Raw genomic sequence first — 24,521 nt, forward strand, 5'->3', positions numbered from 1 at the left:
GATATGTTAATTTACATGGAAACCCTAAAAACTCCACAGAGGAACTAATCAAAACCATCCACCAGTTTAGCAAGGTAGCAGGATATAAAATCAACACACAAAAGTCAGAGGCCTTCCTATACAAAAACAACCAATCAGAAGATGCAGAAATAATAAAAAAAAAAAAGCCCCTTTTCAATTAAAACAAAAAGAATCAAATACCTGTAAATCAACCTAACAAAAGAGGTAAAAGACCTATACAAAGAAAATCACAAAACATTATTAAAAGAAATACAAGACACCAATGAAATGGAAAGACATCCCCTGCTCATGGATCGGGAGAATTAACATAATCAAAATGGCCATCCTGCCAAAAGCGATATACAGATTTAGTGCCATCCCAATTAAAGTCTCAATGATATTCTTCAAAGAAATAGAAAAAATGTTGATGAGATTCATAATGAACAACAAAAGACCTCAAAAAGCCAAAACTCTCATGACTAAGAAGAAAGAGAACAAAGGCATTACAATCCCAAACTTAAAGCTATACTACAAAGTCATAATAATCAAGCTGCATAATAATCAACTGCATGGTACTGGAACAAGAACAGATACACAGACAAGTGGAGTCAAATAGAAAACCCAGATATAAACCCACAGGTTTATTGACCGCTAATCTTTGACAAAGGAGCAAAGAAGATACAATGGAACAAAGAAAGTTTGTTCAACAAATGGTGTTGGGAAAATTGGGAAGCTACATGCAAAAAAATGAACTTAGATCACTACACCTCGCACCATACACAAAAATCAACTCAAAGACATAGACATAAGAATGGAAGCCATAAAATATCTGGAAGCAAAGATGGGCCAAACACTACACGACATACACATCAATAACATCTTTGAAGATACAGCACCCAATGCCACAATAATGAAGGCAAGGATAAATAGATGGAACTACATCAAGTTAAAGAGCTTTTGTAGTGCAAAAGAGAAATTACAAAGATATACAAAAAAACTAATGAAACTCAACAAAAATAAACAACCCAATTAAAAAATGGGCAAAAGAGCTAAAAGATACTTCTCCAAAGAGGAAATACAGATGGCCAACAAGCATATGAAAAAATGTTCAACATCACTTGTAATAAGGGAGATGCAAATTAAAACCATGAGATACCACCTTACACAGTGAGAATGGCACATCTTAAAACAACTAACAACAAATGTTGACAAGGATGTGGAGAAAAAGGAACTCTCCTGCAGTGCTGGTGGGAATGCAAACTAGTACAACCACTATGGAAAACTGTTTGGAGGTTCCTCAAACTGCTACAAATGGAGGTTCCATATGACCCAAGGTAGATACCGAGGAGTTAACCCCACACCCCACTCCTAGGTATCTACCCAAAAGACATAAAAAAACACTGACTCAAAAAGACATCTGCACCTCCATGTTTATTGCTGCTTTATTTACAATTGGAAAGACATGGAAACCACCCAAATGCCCAAAGTGGATGACTAGATTAAAAAGATGTGGTACATATATACAATGGAATATTACTCAGCAACCAAAAATAAATAAATAAACACATGCCTCCTGCAGCAACATGGATGGAGCTGGAAAAGATCATGCTTAGTGAAATAAGCCAGAAAGAAAAGGAAAAATAATGGATGGTTTCACTCATAGCAGGAGTATAACGGGCCAGGCGAGAAAATAATAATAATGAACAGCTATATATACCAGAGACATTTTATGGGGGTGGAGTAGGGAATAGCATCAAAAGCAGTATGGGGAGGGAAATGCACTGGACTATCTATGGTGATGGTACACGGGTTATTTGGTGATGGGAAGCCCACAGGGATTACAACTGAGATGGAAAAAGGCACAAAATGATGTAAAAATAAACTATTATTAAAAAAAAAAAACTTCTAGTGTTCAAAATTTATAGTCCCTATATTAAAAACTTCAAACTAAATTAATATTATGTTCAGTTAATATTCTCATATACTGTTATGATTTCCTCATTTAGCTCCTGAGAACATTCAATAGCAGTTGTTCCCAAGTAGGATACCAAGAAATTGAATCAGCAATGTGCTTGGGGGAAGGAGAATGATGAAATGGAGCATGTCTTCCACATTTATCTGCTTCAAACATCTAATGCTGAAGAAAAGGTCATAATGCTTAAAATAAAAGAAACTTAAAACCACCAAGTTTCCTGGATAAAGGAAATCTGTTGAATCTTCTTTGCACAGTTGTTTGGAACTATGGGTACCCAAACCAGATGACATATACCAATTCTTCCAGGCTTCTTTACAACCAGAAGAATAGCTTAGGGTATTTTTTCTTAGTTTCTCTTTTCTACCCTATCCCCTACAATATAAGCTTCTTTCCCCCTTATCGTTAAAAGTTCTTATTTCTGGGCCCTCCCTGATGGTGCAGCAGGTTAAAGCGCAGCACTGAAAGCTGGCCGCAGTCACTTCAGTGCAAGTTTGATCCCTAGCCCAGGTGATGACCCACATGGCACGGCAGACCTCTCCTGACCCGCCCACTGCTCCCCTCAGCAGTGTACTTTGTCCATCTGCCTGTTTTGCTCCCCACTCTGTCACTAGTGAATCCTCTCACCATCCCTGCACCTCTGGCCTATACTCCAGTTCTGTATGTATAAATAAATATTTTTAAAAATTCTTATAACCCCATTACATTAAAATTTCTTTGCAAATATTTCTAATGGCTGTAGAAAATCCCCTAGAATGGATATACTCTAGTTCTCCACCCATTGATTCTGTCGCTAAAAACAAAGTCACTGAGTTATTGGTGATTCATATTCAGGGATCTCATGAGTACAAATGCATGATTTTGTTTCATGAAATTATGACTAGTCAATTCTCAATGACCAGGGCCAGCAAGAGATGAGGACAGTGTAGTAAACAAATGTAATTTATTAAAACTCTAATTTTAGCCAGTGTTCTCAACTACCCAATTGTATTTTTTTAAAGATTTACTTCTATAAATTTATGCATATAAGAACTGGGGTGTTGGCCAGCTGTGCAGGGGGAGGGGATTCATTAGAAACAAAGTAGGGAGCTGAACAGGCAAATCTACTGAAATACACCGCTGAGGGGAGCAGCGAGCAAGAAAGGAGAGGTCTGCTGCGCCATATGGGTCAGCTCCCTGGCTCATCATATGAGGATCAAATTCATGTCGTGACTAGCGATAGCTTGATAGTGCTAAGACTTAACTCCTGTGCTACCAGAGAGGCCCCATCCAAGTGTTTTTAACCCCAGCAAACAACCTATAAAACAGAGTTAAGCTCCCAATAAAATGTACAGGCAGTAATAGGGAATTCTAACTAAAACAGAACTGATATGTGAATCTAGGTCACAGGTCTCCATGCCTTTAACTTCTAATTATGACATACCTAAGAAAAAGCAGACCAAAACCTGCCAGATGTAGAATATCTATAGACATAGAGAGAAATCAGTCCCTCCTGGTGGCAGGCAGGATGCTATGATGACAACAATCCCATGAGAACATAACAACAGGCCAGCTGCCGAGTCACTTTAGTTAATTTCTACTGCAAGACCTGACTCAGAATCTGGGTCATTCTGTTTTAAACACGATAGAATGAAGTCAGTGGCGTGTGGGACATGGTGCAGCAACTCACCTGTGCAGAACTCTTTGCTCATGCTGTGGGGCACAGTGATCCGTCGATAGACAATGGGTTCTGACTCTAGGATGTTCTCATCGTGGCGATACCGAGTAGGCCTTTCATTTGGGATGCCCCTGGAACGGGTACCACTTCTCCTCTCATATGTATCAATCTCCTCAAACACAGCTGCTTTGTCAAAAAGAGCCAGGTTCCCTTCAAAATCAAAATCTGTGTCTGGAATCTCCTCAATATCATCCCCAAAGCACTCATCATCTTTATTCTTCATCTGGCCATTCTTTAAGCCACTTTTCTTTGGAGTTGCTTGGTTTGGGTGTCTGCTACTAGAGGACCCTGGAGAAAAAAATCAGAGACTAAAGTCAGTATGCCTACAAAAAGTGCTCAGCGGGAGTAGCACTAGTCCTTTATGTGGAATGCTACCATACTTAAAGTGAAATGAAATGGTAAGCTAATTCTAAACCATTAAGCAACACAAAATAGCACAAATCTCATAGGAGACTAATATAAAATTTCATACGTTATTTAAGTAATATAAAATGAGCAGTATTCCTGGGAATCTTAACAAATTTTGTACTTCCTAAGAAAATTAGTAATAACAAAGGCTTTTTTGGATAAGTGACTATCAAAAATGTAGGACAATATAGTAAACTCTTTTCCCACAGATCAAAGTAATTTGACACTGAATGCCTGCAATTGTTAAAGAGAAAAAGATCCCCAGAGTAAAAAGAAAAAAAAAAAAAAAAGGTCAAGTTTCCATAACCTGAAGTTCAATGAAGGTACTATTCAAATGTCTCTTAATTCTTTTTTTTTTTTTAATTTAACCTTTATTCCTGGAAGTCTGTGTTAGATGGCACAGAATATATTAGTGTGGTAGAGTGGAGTCAACTGAAATTTTCTTTTTTTTTCTTTTAAGATTTATTTATTCATACAGAATTGGGATATAGACTAGAGGTACAGGGATGGTGAGAGGATTCACCAGAGACAGAGTGGGGAGAACAGGCAAACTGACGAAGCACACTGCTGAGAGGAGCAGTGGGCGAGGCAGGAGAGATCTGCCACACCATGTGGATCACCTCTGGGGCTGAGGATCGAACTTGCACTGAAGTGGCTGTAGTTCACTTGCAGTGCTGCTCTTTAACCCACTGCACCACCAAAGAGGACCCTCTCTTAATTCTAAGCTTACAAAGCAAGTATCTTCCTGATTATTTATTTGGTCTCAGGCTACACCAGCAGAAGGGAATCTTTAGGTTTGGACAAGAGATTCCAGATTTTGAGCGAAATGCACACTTTCCACTACAAGTTGGTATTTTGATGTATAAACTTGTCTTTAGTGATCTCCTGTCTCAGACTTTTATCACTTCTGAGTATGCAATTTCTGAACCATTAAAACCAGTGTGTAGATACCACACCAAAATGCACATCCATACAACAGTCAGTCGCTCTATGTAGCTGAATCTCTAATGTTGTAACACACCCTATCAAATACTAGTAAACAAGGAAGAAGATCCCACAGAATTCTCCAAACTATCCATTCCCAAAGAATCCTTGAATTTATATTCAACATATTTATATTGATTCCTCATCTGACCATCCTGAAAGGGTGAACCAGGTGACTGATAATAGTAATGTACTTTCCTTTGAGATACTGAGTTTCTTAATTATTGAAAATACTCAAGTAGAGGTGCAAATGATCACTAGCAAACCCCTTAATACATTACCATCCAAACCATACTGCTCAAACTCTTTCACAACAAATTTCTACCCAATGGGCGATGTATGAGTCAGGAGACCTAGGATCTAGTTGTCATTTTTCAATGACATTTATGCCTGTCACTCAATGTTTCTATGTCTTGCATGTAAAATGCTCACTTACAGTCTTCCCAGCACAGTTGGCAGGCAATCTGTAAATAGCTGTTTAACACACATTAACAAGTTAATTAACATCAGAAAGATCAGTTACAGTAATTATTCTGCACAATATGTACTACACAAATATATCTCATGTCCAGGTCTTTCTAATGCCAAATATTGGTATGAAAGAGGGCTGTACTGGGAGTAAAGATGAAACTTAGACCTCTGAAAAACAGCAAAGCTGACCAAAAGAACTTGTTGGAACACCATAAACAGCCTGGATTATGAACTTTGAGAGGCAAAGGCTGAATTAAGTTCAAGTTCCATGGTGAAAACATGCCATATACCAGCTAAGTGCTAGAGTATATAGTATTATAATATATAACCAAGATATGTTACTCAAAGAGGGAAGAGAGATATATAAAGCAAATACTAAAATACAATGTGGTAAAAAACCGAAGTTTAGGGCCCTCCCTGGTGGTGCAGCGGGTTAAAGCGCAGCATTAGGAATCAAAGGGCACCTCCACATGAGTTCTATCCCCGCCTGCCCCAGAGGTGATCCACATGGTGTGGCAGACCTCTCTTGACCCACCCGCTGCTCCCCTCAGCAGTGTACTTCGTCGATCTGCTCCCCACTCTGTCTCTGGTGAATCCTTTCACCCTCTGCACCTCTGGCCTGTACCCCAGTTCTGTATGAATAAATAAATTTTAAAAATATATATAAAGTCAGGTAACAATACATGTAGGTATGGGAAGAACTAGAGGAAAGCCCAGTTTGCAGAATTATTCATGCACTGCCTCAGTATTAAATCAAACCTTCCTACTAGGAGACAGGTTTCCAGTCCAATGGTTGGCTTCGGGTGGGTTATGTGCACACCCAGTAGTATACAGGACGATCTAGTGGACATAGGGAAAAAACACTGAATATACGTTTTACTTTACCTTTTAACTAAAAGTGGTAAGAAATTAAATTTCATTAATTAGATTCCATTAACATATAAACAGAAACAGAATCTTTATCAGGTTTTATGCCAGCCAACCACTGCCAATATTTTAGATATCTGAGGAAGAGCAAAGTTCCATAGTGAACATATCCATACAATATGATATTTTTAAATTGTGGTAAAATAAACATAACACACTTCAGCATTTTTAAATGCACAGTGGCATTAAGTATATCCACACTGTTGTGCAACTATCAATTTTTTTTTTTTAAGATTTATTTATTTGTGCATACAGAACTGAGGTACAGGCCAGAGGCTCAGGGGCGGCAAGAGGCTTCACCAGAAAAAGAGTGGGGAGCAGAACAGGCAGATCGACGAAGTACACTGCTGAGGGGAGCAGCAGCCAGGTCAGGAGAGGTCTGCCGCGCCATGTGGTCACCTCCAGGGCAGGCGAACTCATGGGGAAGTGGCTTTAGTTTCTCAGTGCTGTGCTTTAACCTGTTGCGCCACCAGAGAGGGTCGCCAACTATCAATTTTTAATCATAGCATATAAAACAACTAAGTGACTCAAAAGATTCTTGTAAAGAAACTGAATTAAGATAAGACTAATGATGCATTCATAAGTGAACAAGAGAAAAGCAGAGCTAATATTTCCACTATGTCTCTTAACAGTCATCTTTAGTCAAAAAGAAGCTAATTAAGAAAAGTGTTCCCAAATTAAAAAGTATTTTTTTCCACACACAAATCCATACGGTGTATCACAGATTCATTTCACCCAAAATGTATAAGCATATTTCTGTAAACTTCAGCCTTGGGCCCAAACCCAGTCTAGTTCTAGTATCTGCTTCTATAAATAAAGTTTTACTGAAACACATACTTGTTTACATATGCCTAAGCTGCTTTTGGGCTATAAAGACAAGGTTAAATATTTTGAGACAGAGACCATTTAAAGCCTATATTTAAAAATTAACTGAATAAGGAGCCAATTCTTTGATCAGTTTCATTCAAGATGTTAGTTTGTCACTAACTAAGCTCTTGTCTTTCACCTTCACACGCACACTTTATGATATGGGGCTAGAACTCTACAAACTACGTTTTTCCTTCCTTAGCTGGCTTCCTGTTAGGGTCCTACACCAGCAGTGGGTACCTGAAAAGACTGGAAGGGAGAAGGAAGTGGGAAGAAGGAAGACAGGACTTCTGCCTTGTTTATGTACCCTGGCTGTTAGTTCCAGTCTCCAGCTTTTCTTCATGGTCTAGACAGAACCAGCTTCACTGTATCCAAGAAGTTTATAAAGCCCCTCTTCTGAACTCTTAAGGTTCTGATAACCTACCCACTTTTCCTTCATTTCTCGTTCCTTAATGTCTTTTCCTGCTCTGTTTGGTCTTCCAATACCTACAAAATCAATTCTCTATGTTAAAATTTCTCTAAAATTACTTTTCCTTAGTGGTATGTCACAATTTAAGAAATGATTCCAAATTAATCACCATCCTAAACAAATTTTTATTTTTTTTTTCAAATTAATTTTTAATAAGCAAAAAATATTTGGAGCCATTAATATTACTATAACAGAAGTTTTGCTGATCTAGCCCCTTTAAATTTGTACATTTGCCTCGTACTTACTCTATATTATTACATAATATATACTGCATATAATACAACTATAATATTACATATTGTATATAATGTGTAGGTAGAAGTCAATGAACTGATGAGCCAATATATGTTCTTTTTTATTCAGATTTTTTAAAATTTATTTACGCATATAAGAACTGGGGTACAGGCCAGAGGTACAGGGAGTAAGAGGATTCACCAGAAAGAGTGGAGAGCAGAACAGGAGGACTGACAGAAATACACTGCTGAGGGGAGCAGCAGGTAAGACAGAAGAGGTCTGCCGCACCATGTGGGTCACCTCCCTGACAGGGGATTGAACTCAGGATGCAGTGGCTGGTGATAGCTTGATAGCTATTATGCATCACCAGGGAAACCCTATCTAGACTACTTTAGATATCATAGAAATTTTTAATTTCTGGAAGAGGAAGTACAAGAAACCTAGTAAAACAGTATCAACATTATGAGTCAAATACTTCAAGCTTATTTTTTTAAATTTTTTTAAAAGATTTATTTATTTGTGCATACAGAACTGGGGTACAGGCCAGAGGCTCAGAGGCGGCGAGAGGCTTCACCAGAGATAGAGTGGGGAGCAGAACAGGCAGATCGACGAAGTACACTGCTGAGGGGAGCAGCGGGCGGGTCAGGAGAGGTCTGCCACGCCATGTGGTCACCTCCAGGGCAGGCAGGAATCGAACTCATGTGGCAGTGGCTTTAGCTTACTTAGTGTTGTGCTCTAACCCACTGCGCCACCAGGGAGGGCCACTTCATGCTTATTTTAAGGCACTATTTAATCCAAAGCCTAAATCTCTGAAGTTGAATATAGTTTATTTGGTAGAAAGGAATGAGGGTGCTCTAGACAAGTCTCTTCATTTCAGCCAACTGCATTTATAATCACACCAACTGCTCCCTAAATCCAAAACACAATTTTACTCATGTCTGTATTCTGATCAGCAACTTTCCATATTTACTAATTCAAAAAGTATGTATTAAGCACTTGCTATCTACTAGTATCTGCATTAGGTGTTGGAGATTCAAAATAAACAATATAAGCCTATCACTAGGCCTCTCCTGTCATACCCACATACTCACCATCATTCCAAATCACTGCTGCAGACCCATTAGTCAAACTGCTAGTATTTTTTCCAACGTGGCACTTTAAACTGGCTTTTGCATACCATTTGAGTTTTTTCACTTTAGAGAACAGTCATTGCCTAGCCAAAATCCAAACCCCTCTACCCTTAGAACAAAACTTGTTTTTGTTCAGACAGATACCTTCTTCTCGGGAACTAGTTTCTAAAGTATCATGGTGGTACTCAAGCCAATAAGTGATTTAAGCATGGGCATGAGGAGCAATAATTAGCCTAAAAGACATCATGAGGCAAGGGATAGGGGGAGGAAGGTCTTACAACAGTGTTGTAACAGAAATGTCCTCATTCCTAATAATTCTTTTTTCTTAGTCAGGGACAATTTTTGCCCCCTCCCTCCAACACCTGACAATGCCTGAGGTGGGTTACTGGCATCCAGTACACAGAGTTCAAGGATGCTACTAATTCTACAATGCATACGACAGTCTCCCACAACAAAAAGTAAAGTGGCTCAAACATCAAAAATAATGGCTGAAGTTAAGAAACTCTGATGACGCACTGGAAGAAAGGTGTCTTTTCTCTTTCTGAAGAATGTTAAATCTGGATGAGCCACACAGAACTGCTGGAGTCAGCCAGTAGCAATGTAAGGTGAAGCCAACACACACAAAAAAGTAAGGTTGAAGCCCTGATTATTTCCTGGTTGGAAATGTCCGACCTCTGAGCTTACTTACTATCACATAATTTAAGACACTGATAGGATTTTCTATTACTCATAGAATACTTACCATCAACATTTTCACAAAGATTAATTCTTATAATACCTTCAGGTATTATAAGGTATTAGTAGAAAAACATGAAAATACTTTATAAATGGTTATTTGTCTATGACTATTTACTTGCCAAGAATAAAAAAGATCCCTATATAATTTGCAACTACAGAATCTATGAGTCCAGCACCAGCTTAGCCCTTGGTACATACATTACCTGTTATCTTAAAACACCTGAATAGGGCCCTTCCTGGTGGCGCAGCGGGTTAAAGCAAAGCACTAAAAGCCAAAGCCACTTCCGCATGAGTTCAATACCGGCCTACCCGCCTGACCGGAGGTGATCCACATGGCATGGCAGACCTCTCCTGAACCACCTGCTGCTCCGCTCAGCAGTATACTTCGTTGATCTGCCTTTTCTGCTCCCCACTCTGTCTCTGGTGAATCCTCTCACCCTCCACATCTCTGGCCTGTACCCCAGTTCTATATGAATAAATAAATCGTGAAAAAAAAAAACCTGAATAAAATTATCATTCTACAAATGAGGAAACTAAAGGGAAGTTCAAATTTGAAAACTAATGTCTGAGTTAGAATTCAAGCTTTGGTCTGTGATATTCCAAATACCACATTATCTTCACATATAAAAATATGGAAACAAAAGAAGGGAAATCATGTAATTCTGATAGATACAAACAAGTGAAAAGAATCTGTAAAAAGAATGTCTAGGAAATGAGCATATGAGGTAAAAGCAAAAAACCTGTTTGTATTCCTTTTTAAAGAATAACTTTGTTAATATATGTTCATAGTAGATGTTGTATGAAATAAAAATTTTAAATATTTGCCTAATAGTTAAAATTACACCAATCTTCTTCCTATTTCCTAAGACATCTTCAAATGTCTATCTACTTATTGCTGCATTAATTACATACTGATGATATAACTACTGGTCAACTTTTAAGCTGTTTGTCATATTTGTTGTTATATACTCAGCCTAAACAAACCATCACTGATTACTTGTGCCGAAAAACCACTCCCATTTGACCACCTGCAGTACTACAAATGCTATTTACCTAGCACCTACCCTATGCTACCTGCTTTGTCCTGTATTTATCTGTGTTCTTATGCTAACTCCCCAAGGAGCCTGTAAGCCAACAAAGAGCAGAACCATGTTGTTCATACCAATCACACAATTTTATGCCTGGTCCACCAAGAGTACACATCTCTGTTGAGTTAATAAGAACAACAATTTAAAAAAAAATCCAACCAAGCAACAAAAGTTAATATTCTAAAAAGGTTATGAAAAGGCAACTTGAGTAACCCTGAGAAAGAAGGGAGTCATCAAAAATTATGCCAAGTGTGTAGCGTGACTGAAAAAGACAGGAAGATAAAGTTGTCAACAACAATATAAGAGAGAATATGAAGCAAGAACTTCAGAAGAAAGGAGTTCAGTCATGTCCAATATGAACTGACAATGCCCTAGCCCAGACCTATCACAGTGCCATAGGAAGACAAGCAATTAATCAATGGGAGAGAATAAGAATACACAGTAGAAGCAACAAAATGGAAAACCACTTTGGCTTGGCCACAAGACTCGACAAACAACTTACAACCAAAGCCAGAGCTATATCTTTAGAGGATATTAGGCATTTCCTTGGGCTGAATACAGGATCTTCCTGTATTCTTCATTTAACAAATATATACTAAAGCTAGCTATCTTCCAAATACTGTCAGGAAAGCAGAGTGAAAAAAAAATTTCCAAGAGGAAATACCAACATCACAGTTCAGCAAGAAAAAGATAAGAGAATATAAAATAATGAAAGGCAGGCCACCATGTTCAGTTGTCTCTCATTCTTCCCTTTCCTCATCCTTTAATATAAATACTGGGGCATCCTGACTGGAGTAAGTTTCCTCAATCTTTAGCTTACTCAGCCTAAAGGGCCTCACTTTGTAATAAATTGGCCTTTGGCCACTGGGAGAGAAAAGAATTTCCCTTGGAAAAGATAAACGGTGCTTCCCAGATTTCTTTAATTTTCAAAGGGCCAAGTATGTGTTAAGACTGGAGGCTGGCTGTGTTCTATGCCATTTTGCTGCCAGCCTTTGGCACATGGTCCTTTGGCCAGGATAACTAATAACAAAACCATTGTTGTGAAACCCTCAGTGCCACTTATTTATTAGCTTTTGTCACACACATATTGTGAAGTGGAACCCTGTCCAGGATTTAAGCACACTAAAGGGCACCTGCAGGTCAAACTGCAAATGTTTTAGTGCCAGGCTCAATGGACTTTGTGAGAAGGTGCTTTCAGGTAGCTGAGATCTTTCAGTTAGAGGGCCTCGTAAATAGTCAACTTCTTATATTCTAGCAGCAGCTCTAGGGTTTAAGTTTGCTGGGTATACATGAAGAACATCCAGGGAGATTAAGATGTTACAGCTGAACTGTGAAAACTTGGCAAAAAGTAAGTTGTAATCTCAGATGGTGGGATTACTCCTACGCTGACAGACCATATACAGATCTGTATCTTACTGGGAAGTTTCCTTGAGGAAAACCTCAACTGGTCTTCCTCCACTCCCTGGTCCTCATGTTCCACTTCATACAAATAGCAAATATTCAGAGTGGTCAGTTCAATGCCAAGGTCACAGAAACACTTTTTATAACTTTTCCACCACCATCCACAACCTAAAAGAACAGATTATAACCTGTTTGTGCTACAGCTCTCATCAATGTTACATTAGGTAGCTAGAAACCATAAATACCTCAGCAATTCATTTCTAATCTGGAGAGAATACTTAAAAAGCAAAAACAGAAGATATTATATCCCAATAGTTTTATCAATTTAAGAGTCTCAATACCAATGCACCCATAATGGAGAAAATTCTACTTACAGATCTCTAATGAGAAAATACTAGTAACCTACACTATAATTATCATGGGAAGAAATACCCTTATATCCTGTTATATAGTGCTAAATAAGTTAATTTATTCAGCCCCTTCTCTGCATCATACAGGGCTCACTATAAAAAATGTAACTCTACCTTCTATCAGAAATCAATACTGAGCCACATCTCATCATCAGATTCCCAGGCCAAAGTCTTTTTCCACACTAATCTGGACTTAAAAGAAGTTCTCTGAAAGAGAGTTAACAGTTTACTGCCCATGATCTCTTTAGCTATACATGGAGTTAGTAATCTAGGTAAAGAGAATGGGTTAAGCAGTAAAAGCAGAGTAAGCTTCAACCAGGGAGGGTGTATTTTTAAAAGTAATTCTTAAATATAACAGTGACAGGCCCTTCCTGGTGGCGCAATGGGTTAAAACACAGCACTGAGAAGCTAAGGCCACTTCAGCATGAATTTGATCCCACCCGGGAGGTGACCCACATGGCTGGGCAGACCTCTCCTGACCCACCCGCTGCTCCCCTCAGCAGTGTACTTGGTCAGTCGGCCTGTTCTGCTCCCCACTCTGTCTCTGGTGAATCCTCTCACCGCCCCTGCACCTCTGGCCTGTAAGCCCAGTTCTGTATGCATAAATAAATCTTAAAAATAAATAAATAAATAACTGACTTGTTAAAGAACAAATACATGACTTACTTTGAAGTTAACAGCCATCTTTAAACAGAGTTGCTATAATTCTTAATAAAGTGACGATCTTACTATACTATCCAGCAAGTGCACTGCTAGGAATTCACCCAATTGATCTGAAACTTACGTCCACATAACACCTGCACACAAATGTTTACAGTGCTTTTATGCACAGTCACCAAAAGTGGGCCGTAACCAAAATGTCCAATAGGTAAATGAATAAACAAGCTCTGACACATCCTTACCAATGGGATATTTATTCAGAGAAGTGAACTATCAAACAACAAATGACATGGACAAATCTTAAATGCATACTAAGTGAAAGAAATCAGTCTGAAATCTGTTGTGATTTTAATTACATGATACTCTGAAAATACAAATGGGATGGGGTAGGGATCATGGAGTTAAGGGAAGGTTGAGTGAATTAATACAAGGTTCTGTATAACACTGCAGTGATATATACAAAATTCTGTGTTTTTAAAAAATGGTAGAGCTTTAGACAGCATGAGCCTTAATGCATGCAAATTTTTTAAAAAGTCACTGAGTAGTTTGGAGGATGAAATGCAAAATTTGACAAAACAATCTGAAAAAAATGTATGAAGTAAGTGAATGGAGGGGGTGAGAGTAGGTGTTAGTGATTCTGATCCTGCTTTACTCATACAAGAATTCAGTAATTTAAGTCAATGAATGGTAGATGGTAGGAGACAGGCTTCTCATTGTTGGATAAGAAATTACATCAGTAAGAAAAGTGGGGATGCCACCTGGGTGGCACAGGAGTTAAGTCTTAGCACTATGAAGCTATTGTCAGCCACTGCAGCATGAGTTCAACTCCCCACCAGGAAGCCAACCGACAGGGCACAGCAGACCTCTCCTGTCTTGCCTACTGCTCCCCTCAGCAGTGTATTTCAGTAGATCTGCCTATTTTGCTTCTTCCTCTGTCTCTGGTGAATTCTCTCACCTACCCTCCTCTTCACCTCTGATCCACACCCAGTTTTTGTATGCATAAATAAATAAAAATAAATCTCAAGAAAAAAGAAAAGGGGGTCCCTCCTTGGAATGCAACAAAGCACTAAAAGCTAACTGCAGCCACTTCAACACAAGTTTGATCCATGGCCAGGGAGCTGACCCACATGGTGCAGTAGACCTCTCCTGTTTCGCCTGCTGCTCCCCTCAGCAGTGTACTTCATCAATCTGCCTGCTCTGCTCCCCACTCTGTCTCTGGTGAATCCTCTCACTTGCCCCTGCACCTCTGGCATATACCCCAATTTTGTATGAATAAATAAATCTTAAAAAAAAAAAAAAAAAAACAGAAAAGAAAAGGAGGGGCATAGAATGATCCATGAGGCAATGGATTAGAACTGGAGACATGAATATGAACTTAGTTTTATATAGTTACACACAGAAATATTTATAGATATGTTCACATACACTGATTTGTATTCACTTAGGTATCCCCCTATGTGTATACATTTGCCCCTGCTTTGCCAGCTGAAGGGGTAATACCCAAGCCAGATCTTGGGTCCTAATACCATTCTCCAACAAATGGCAACAGGGTTCCTTGGAGACAAAGGCTAATTCTAGGGTTAGAGCAGGAAATACTGAAGATAAGCCTATAGCATCTTTAGTGCCAGAAAAGGAAGTATTAGGGGGAAAAAACTCCACAATGGTGGGTCATGTCAAAAGAATACAGTAGCCAACTGCCAAGCTGAAACACTCTGAGCATCAAAATAACACAGTATTGATTTATAACCTAGAGTATGAAATAAATACCTATAATAAATACTGGTTTCAAAATGACTGAAGAAATAAATGGGGGCAAAAAGACAGATCGCTGGTACAGAAGATTTCCAAATAATTTCTGTAGATACTCTGCCTTCCAGAAGAGAGAATCTAATTTTTTTCCCCCTTAGGTGTTGGTTATACACAATGACTCCCTTCCAAGGAGCATAGCACAGAAGCAAACATTCCATTCATACTACCATAAGACCATAAAAGGGGAAAATATATAGAAAAAGATGCAAATTCTAATGATTATCTCCAAGTGCATGGATAGATTATAAACGGGATATCTGAATTTAAGAGGATAAAAGTAGAGAAAATCAAAGGCTAAATGGGAAGAGTCAGTTTTCATCCAAGCATTGTACAGGATATTAAAAAATATAATAATGTAATTTTAGTCTCAAGTTTTCAACCATTCCTTTCAATCTGTCAGTTCAGACAGTTACTGGTATCTGGGATCTCCAAAAGAAAGTGCCCTGTTTTAAATACATTCACTCAATTTTTGAAATTTTAACAGTTCTATAATGAACAAACGGCACTCAACAATCTACTAGGACCAAACAAGACATCAATTTTCCAGCTAGTGCATTATCTCCTTGCTGTGTCAGTAGGGACAGTGAATAAAGCAAATTTTAAGTTGTCAGAAACTCTAAGATACAGAGATGCCCAGCCCTTAATGGGTGGGAGCCAAATCACAAGAAAAGTTATCAAGTATCCCCTGGAACAGTTCAAGCCCAGATTCAACTCAGCCATTAGCTTCACCACTAGTTACCATATTAAAAATGCCACTTTTCTCCATAAGAACTCAAGGCAGATAAATTACTTTTCTTTAAGGAAGGGACGTGGTGAGAAAGGGCAAGGAGCTGGTATGAGACTGTTAACAGTTCATTTCCTTTTCCTTAATACTGTGACAGAATAGTCCTGCATTAAAAGAACCAGGCTATTTTTTTCTGTGATGCTCTGCCAGCATCCTTTATTATTAGGATAATAAAGAACCTATTTATAAAGCAGCAGTGGAGAGGTGCTTACAGTCCTCAAATACCAAGTTACAACAAAATTATCAACTTGAACTACTTACACGAGTTGTGCCGACGACGGAAACTTTTAGACTGACTCAAGGATTCCATGTGCCTGTCCACATAGCTTTTTGAGCACTGCTGCTGTTGTGGGGAAATGGCAACATCTTGGCTCTTCACATCTGTCCTCCTAGGGATATTCTGAGGGGCACTGCTGGTAGACGCTGGCTTCTTGACCAATTTGCCTGTGCCATTCTGATTGATACCTACTTGGAACCCAATACCAGAGGGGCCTAATTCCGTCTGATGAAGATCTCCAAAATGTTGGTTGTCTCCAGGACCTGGTATCTCCAGAATTTTTAACTCTGTAATGTCACCTGCCCTGAAATACACAAAAAAGAGTCCAAATCACAACACTATTAACAATGATTCAGTGATGAAACTGGAACCAACAGCAATCAGCTACACCTTTGCAGAGCTACATATCACTGAGATATTAAGGCAAAAGCTAGAAAAAAAAATGGGAGAGCAATTAAAGTTCAGCCACAACATTCAAATGCCAAAGCAACGGCTTTTAATGAGACCTATTATTAATCATAAAACGATCCTTAGCATCTTAGATTTCCAGAATGCAAACAGAGAATAGCAGGGAGAAGAGTATTTGAAGTCAAAGCTTAGAAATTGAGCAATATGGCCCACTTGAGGAAATGCAAATCTTGTGGTGATGCCCGAAGGGAAGGGTGCTCAAAAAGGATCACTAGGAAGTAATCAGGGGCCACAGAAGCAGCCTTAATCACTAGCTTTTTCTGGTGGGTAGGAAGGTAGAGAAACTTAAAGAGGCAAGAGCACCAATTAAGAGACCAGACAAGGGCCCTCCCTGGTGGCTCAGTGGGTTAAAGCACAGCACTGAGAAGCTACAGCATGAGTTCAATCCCCGCCCGCCCTGGAGGTGACCACATGGCGCGGCAGACCCTTCCTGACCCACCCACTGCTCCCCTCAGCAGTGTACTTCGTCAATCTGCCTGTTCTGCTGCCCACTCTGTCTCTGGTGAATCCTCTCACCCTCCGCATCTCTGGCCTGTACCCCAGTTCTGTACAAATGAATAAATAAATCTTTAAAAAAAAAGAGACCACATAAGAAACAAGAGGGTATGAGGAGGCCAAATGACAATGCAGAGAAAGGGAAGAGAATGGAACCAACAGACCTTGGTAATCCCCAAGATTTTGCTGACTAACTGAACTTTAGAATTTACTATGATTCTTAAGCTCCTAACTTGGATGAACAGCATCATTAGTCACCAATTAAAGGCAAATCTTTGTAAGAAGAAATCTGCAAGTAATAAAATAAGTTTAGCTTTGAAAATCTTAAGTTAAAGATGTTTTATGGAATATCCAATGGGAAATGACTAGTTGACAATTAAAATAGTCTCTAGAGCTGGCCCTCCTGGTGGCACAGTGGGTTAAAGAGCAGCACTGCAAGCGAACCGCAGCCACTGTGAGTTCGATCCTCATGAGGCCTTGGAGGTGACCCACATGGCGCGGCAGACCTCTCCTGCCTTGCCCACTGCTCCCCTCAGCAGTGTACTACCTCAATCTGCCTGTTCTGCTCCCCAGTCTGTCTCTGGTGAATTCTCTCATTGCCACTGCACCTCTGGCCTGTACCCCAGTTCTGTATGCATAAATAAATAAATCTTCTAAAAAAATAGCTGGAGCTTAGTTAATGGGTCTAAATTAAAAGATTTGTGGTGGCATTAGCCTATGGAAAGGTTCATAAAGAGATCTGACTAGAGAGAAAGCAGACTGAAAAAAGAATCAAAGATAGAACTGTGAGTAAACTTAAGAAATGAGTAGAAGAAAAGGAACGTGTGGGAAGGGGAGAATGTAAAGAAATGGAGGAATATATTAAAAGCAAATCCAAAAGGGTGACAGAAAAACTAAAAGAAAAGAGAATTTCAACAGTTAGGGAACAAGCTCTAAACCAAAGGGAAAAGATTATTCTGAATTTGACTCATCAGATAATAAAATACTGTGTGCTTGACAGAGACAAGAAAAATGTTTCATGAAGCCTGAATCATTAGGTGAAAGGTAATTATAACACAAAGTCTAAGCTGAAACAGATCTTGGACTGTAAGTCCTAAAACTAAAATCTCACTCCTGACAAGACGATTCAAAAACAACTCTAGAAAGAATATTGATAATTAAAACTAAATGCAAATTCCAAAGACCACAAGATTAAACAGGGGAAAATCAGGATACTCACCTGAAGGTGACTTCTGGCACGAGGCACTTCACTCCATTGTGGAATGGCCGGGTGAGAGAAATGGTCTGGCTCACCTGATCCACTGCTGACACTCTTCCCTGATAGACACCCAAGCTATCTCCACAGTTGATGGACACAATACTCCCTAGCCAATCCGTAGCCATGTTTTAGATGTGAGACTGCCGAGAAGAGAAGGAAGCATGCAGTGTACCTTAAGAAACAGACAGTTTTAATTAAATTCAGCATACTTGTTAGACTCTATACTAAGTGTTGCTTAATCTCATAGTCTGTCATATTCTTAACTGAGGTGCTAAAACAAAAACCCTATATTTTCAGGCATATGCATATAAATGGTAAGCAATATCATTTAATATATAAAGACCTTGTAATTAAAGTACAAGCCTTGTACAAACATAATATTAAGCTAGAAATCAAATCACACAGAAACTATAACTGTTTACAACCTATTACACTATAATACATCTGCCATCACAATGTTTTCAAAGAGACTACTATATTATAAAGAAATCACGTAAAAATATGGATTTTGTATCAGGCAAATCCTTATTGTTAATAACGATAAACTGTGGACAAAAAAAAATTTTAAAGTTGGAGGCATTATATAAAACTATGTGTCCTATATTTCTGAATCAGAAACAGTGCTGTAAACCAATGTTACCTTAATTTAAAAAAAAAGACAACTACATAAACATGCTTACAGAAAACTAATCACTACAGAATATACTTTTTTTTCAAATTCACATGGACTGTTCACCAACATCAGCTGGGCCTTAACTATCAATAGTATCAATACATTTCAAAGGATTGAAATTAGAATATATTTTTTGTCTATAACAGAATTAAGTCTGAAATCAGTAATATTAAAAATATCCCTAAGTTAGGGAAATTCAGCAAAAATCTCTATCCTGTGGATTGAAGAAGAGATCAAAAGGGAAAATAGAAAATAACAAAACTCAATAATAATGAAAATATGACGAATATCAACATTTGTTGGTTGAACTTAAAACAGTGCTTAAAGGGAAATTTATACCTTGAAATGCTTTTATTAGAAATGGGGGAAGGTTTAAAAAAAACAATAATTGAAACTTCCATGTCAAGAAGCTAGGAAAAAAGAGCAAATTAACCCACAAATATTACAAAGGAAATAAAGAACACAAATCAATGAAATAAGAAATAGTTGAGAAAAAATAAAGTGAGTTCTTTTAAAATGTTAATAAAGTTGATTTTCCCCTAATTAGTCAAGAGATATGAAACATCAGCTAACAGCATGCAGATATCAGGATTGGACAAAAGGGAATTACAGGCATTAAAAAGATAAATTTATGGGCCCTCCCTGGTGGCTCAGCGGGCTAAAGTACAGCACTGAGAATCTAAAGCCGCTTCTGCATGAGTTCCATTCCCACCTGCCCCAGAGGTGATCACATGGTGTGGCAGACCTCTCCTGACCCACCCGCTGCTCCCCTCAGCAGTGTACTTCGGTGATCTGCCTGTTCTGTTCCCCACTCTGTCTCTGGTGAAGCCTCTCACTGCCCCTGAGCCTCTGGCCTGTACCCCAGTTCTGTATGCACAAATAAATAAATTTTTTTTAAAAAATGATAAATTTATGCCAATAAATTTGACAACTTAGATGAAAGAAATTCTTTCAAAGACAAATTACCAAAATTGATACAAGAAGAAATAGAAAACTTGAGTATCTTTATATCTATTCTAAATTTGAATCTGCCATGAGAATGAGAAGACAAGTCATATAGACTGGCAGAAAATATCTGCAAAAGACATCTGATAAAGGACCATTGTTTCACATATACAAAGAATTTGGAAACTCAACAATAAGAAAACGAACAAGTCAATTTAAATATGGGCCAAGTTTTTTTTTTTTTTTTAGATTTATTTATTTATGCATACAGAGCTGGGGTACAGGCCAGAGGCTCGGGGCGGTGAGAGGCTTCACCAGAGACAGAGTGGGGAGCAGAACAGGCAGATCAACGAAGTACACTGCTGAGGGGAGCAGCGGGCGGGTCAGGAGAGGTCTGCCACGCCATGTGGTCACCTCCGGGGCAGGCAGGAATCGAACTCATGCGGAAGTGGCTTTAGCTTCTCAGTGCAGTGCTTTAACCCGCTGCGCCACCAGGGAGGGCCAGGCCAAGTTTTTATCTCAGCAGATACCTCACTAAAGAAGATGGCAAATAAACATTAAGTTGTCTCACATCATAAGATTAGGAAATACAAATCAAAATTACAATGACCTATTATTACCTATCTATTATGAAAGCCAAAACACTGAAAAAAAATCAAATGCTGGTGAAGATGTGGAACAGAATTTTCATTAAATGCTGGGAGAACACAAAATGGCATATAACCATACAGCCACTTGACTGTCTGACATTTTTTTACACTTGTAACATATAGCCCAGCAACAATATTCCTTGGTATTTATCTAAACGAGCTGAAAATGTTATGTCAAAAACCTGAGTATAGATGTTTACAAAAGCTTTATCAACAACTGCCAAAATTTGGAAGCAATCAAAATCTTCTTTATGAATGAATGGATAAAGTGTGGTAAATGCAGATAATGGAGACCAATATTACTAAATGAAAGAAGTCAATCTGAAAAGGTTACACGCTATATATATTCCAGTTATATGACATTCTGGAAAAGTTAAAACTATATAGACAATAAAAACATAAGTGGCTGCAAAGGTTTGTCAAGAAGAGGTCGAACAGGATAGATCACAGGGGATTTATAGGGAAATACAACTATTCTATATGTTGCCATAAAGGCAGATACATGTCATTACACATATGACAAAGCCCAAAGAAAAAAAAAACACAAAGAATGAAACTTAATGTAAAATTTGAACACTGGGTAGCAGTGATGTGTCAATGTATATTCATCAACCATTATGACAGATGTGTTCAACCCTGCTGCTGGAGGCCAGGTGTATGGGGTCTAGGGGGCAGGAATATGTATGGGGGTATAGGTCTGTTTCCGCTTGCTCTATTTTGCTATAACCCTAAAACTGCTGTAAAAGATAAAAGCTTATTTTTAAGAAAAATGACAGAATTTTAATTTAATACCTTTGAACAAATAAAACTCCAGGCCTTGGTGGCTTTACCAGTGAATTTATCAAATATGTCAAGAAACAAGGCCAATCTTACACAAACTTCCAGGAAATATCGGTGAATAAAACACCTCCTAACTTGTCCAACAATGGCTGCATAACACTGATAGGAAAGCCTGGCAAAGGTATTATGAGTAAACAAAAAGAAAATCAGCATTCTGTACAAATACAGACCAAAAATCTTATTAAAAAATATTAAGAGGGCCCTCCCTGGTGGCGCAGCTGGTTAAAGCACAGCACTAAGAAGCTAAAGCCACGTCAGCATGAATTTGATCCCCGCCCTGGAGGTGACCCACATGGTGCAGCAGACCTCTCCTGACTCACCTGCTGCTCCCCTCAGCATTATACTTTGTCAGTTAGTCTGTTCTTCTCCCCACTCTGTCTCTGGTGAATCCTCTCACCGCCCCTGCACCTCTGGCCTGTACTCCAGTTCTGTATGCATAAATAAATAAATCTTTAAAACAAAAATTAACAAATGAAATCCAGAAAAATATTTGATTTAGGATTACTCCAGGAATGCAAGGTTTGACAAATTTAAAAAAAAATCAATGCATTTCACACATTAACAGAATTAATTAAAAAATCATAATTTTTATATTAATAAATGCAGAAAAGTTATACTGATACCAAAACTAGACAAAGCCAACACCAAAATGTATAAAACATCCCTTACGTATATAGAAATAAACTTCTTACCAAAATATCAGCTAACAGAATCCCGCAATATATTAAAAAAACCTCTATATACCATAACAAAATGGAGTTTATTTCAAGGATTCAATGCTGATTCAATGTTAGAAAACCAAACAATGTAATCTACCAAATTTACAGGCAAAAAAAAAAAAAAAAAAGCACATGATCAGGGAAAAAGTATATGACAAAATTCAACACCCAATAATGGTAAAAACTCTCAGAAAAACAATGTCATCAAATTGATAAAGAACATCTATGAAATAGCTATTGTTAATATTATACTTAAAAGTTAAATATTGAGTGTGTTCCCTCTCCTGCACTGCTGGTGGGAATACAAACTAGTACAACCACTATGGAAAACTGTTTGGAGGTTCCTCAAACTGCTAAACATGGAGCTTCCCTACGACCCAGAAATCCCACTCCTAGGTATCTACACAAAAACACTGATTGAAAAAGATACCTGTACCCCCATGTTTATTGCTGCTTTATTTACAATTGGAAAAACATGGAAGCAGCCCAAATGCCCAAAAGTAGATGACTGGATAAAAAAGATGTAGCACATATATACAATGGAATATTACTCAGCAACCAAAAAAGAGAAACACATGTCTTTTGCAGCAACTTGGGTGGAGCTGGAAAAGATCATGCTTAGTGAGATAAGCCAGAAAGAGAAAGAAAAATACCAGATGGTTTCACTCATAGCAGGAGTATAATGGACCAGGCGAGAAAATAACAAAAATAATGAACAACCATAGACCAGAGACATTCTGTGGGGGTGGAGTGGGGAATGGAATCAAAAACGGGGGGGGGGGGGGTAGGGAGGGAAATGCACGGGACTATGGTGGTGGCACACGGGTGACTTGGTGATGGGAAACCCGCAGGGATTACAATTGAGATGGAAAAAAAATGTACAAAATGATGTAAAAATAAACTTTTGTAAAATAAAAAAGAATTAAAAATAAAAAATAAAAAAAATATTGAGTGTGTTCCTCCTAAAGTCAGGACCCAAGCAAGGATGTCTACTCTCACTAATTTTACCCAACATAGCAGTGGATTTCAGTCAATACAGTAAGAAAAGGAAACAAAAACATATAGATTTGACAGTAAAGAGTCATATGAAAAAATGTTCAACATCACTTGTTGTCAAGGAAATGCAAATCAAAACCACACAATGGTGAGGGACTATATTAAAAAAATAAATAAATGGAGGGCCTCACCGGTGGTGCAGGAGTTAAGTATCAGCACTATGAAGCTACCACCAGCCACTATCATGAGTTCCATCTCTGGCCAGGGAGCTGACCCACAGGTGCTACAGACCTTTCCTGTCTTACTGGCTGCTCCTCTCAGCAGCGGATTTTAGTAGATCTGTCTGTTCTGCTCCCTACTGTCTCTGGTGACTCCTCTCACCTCCTACACCTCTGGTCTATCCCCCATTTCTTGTATGCGTAAAATTAAAGGTTTTTAAAAAAAATTGGAAACAACAAATGCTGGCCAGGATGTAGAAAGAAAGGACCCCTCTTACATCATTGGTGGGAATGCAAATTGGTCCAGCTGTCACTACAGAAATATGTGTGGAGGTTCCTCAAAATACTAAAAATGCACCTACCATATGAGCCAAGGATTCCACTCCTAGGAATCTACCCAAAGGATACAAAAACACTCATTGGAAAGGAAACCTGTACCCCGATGTCTATTGCTGCATTATTTACAATAGCTAAGATATAGAAACAAGCTAAATGCCCAAAACAGATGAATCAAGAAGATATAGTATATATACACAATGGAGTATTATTCAGCAATCAAAAAAGATAAACTCATGCCATTTATAGCAACATGGACGAAGCTGGAAGTGATTATGTTAAGTCAAATTAAGTCAGAAGGAAAAAGGATGGTTTTACTTATAGGTGGAATACAGGGAAACAGAAAAAAAAGTTCAGAAAAAAGACAAAACTAGCAAGCTGATCACAGATCTGTGGCATACAGCAAGGGAGGTGGAGGGATATTGGTCATGATGAGGGAGGGAAGAACACTAGGGACATTGGTGACACAAGCTATGTGACAGCTATCGTCTGACAGATTCCGGGTAGCTCGGAAAAGCTCTGAAAGATCAGACTTTCCATGCTAACTTATGTTATGACCTCCCTTTTTTGTATAATC

The 24,521-nt window shown here is 38.5% G+C and overlaps 1 protein-coding gene across 4 annotated transcripts in view; it reads right to left on the reverse strand.

Annotated features, from left to right (window-relative positions):
- Positions 1–24,521, reverse strand: part of EDC3 (enhancer of mRNA decapping 3) — a 63,159-nt gene that overhangs the window by 25,670 nt on the left and 12,968 nt on the right. For 2 of the 4 annotated variants that reach the window (XM_012728602.1, XM_004687979.2), the window contains exons 1-4: positions 21,996–22,037; positions 18,529–18,739; positions 16,331–16,650; positions 3,642–3,977 (exon numbers count right to left, since the gene is read on the reverse strand). In XM_012728602.1, the coding sequence (XP_012584056.1) occupies positions 3,642–3,977; positions 16,331–16,650; positions 18,529–18,692 (820 nt within the window). In that variant the 5' untranslated portion in view covers positions 18,693–18,739; positions 21,996–22,037. Of the gene's footprint in view, positions 1–3,641; positions 3,978–16,330; positions 16,651–18,528; positions 18,740–21,995; positions 22,038–24,521 lie in introns of those variants that run through there. The other 2 variants (XM_012728600.1, XM_012728601.1) reach the window with 1 other exon arrangement.

This window comes from Condylura cristata, unplaced genomic scaffold, assembly GCF_000260355.1.
Source record: "Condylura cristata isolate star-nosed mole 26May11 unplaced genomic scaffold, ConCri1.0 scaffold00023, whole genome shotgun sequence".
NCBI lineage: Eukaryota > Metazoa > Chordata > Mammalia > Eulipotyphla > Talpidae > Condylura > Condylura cristata.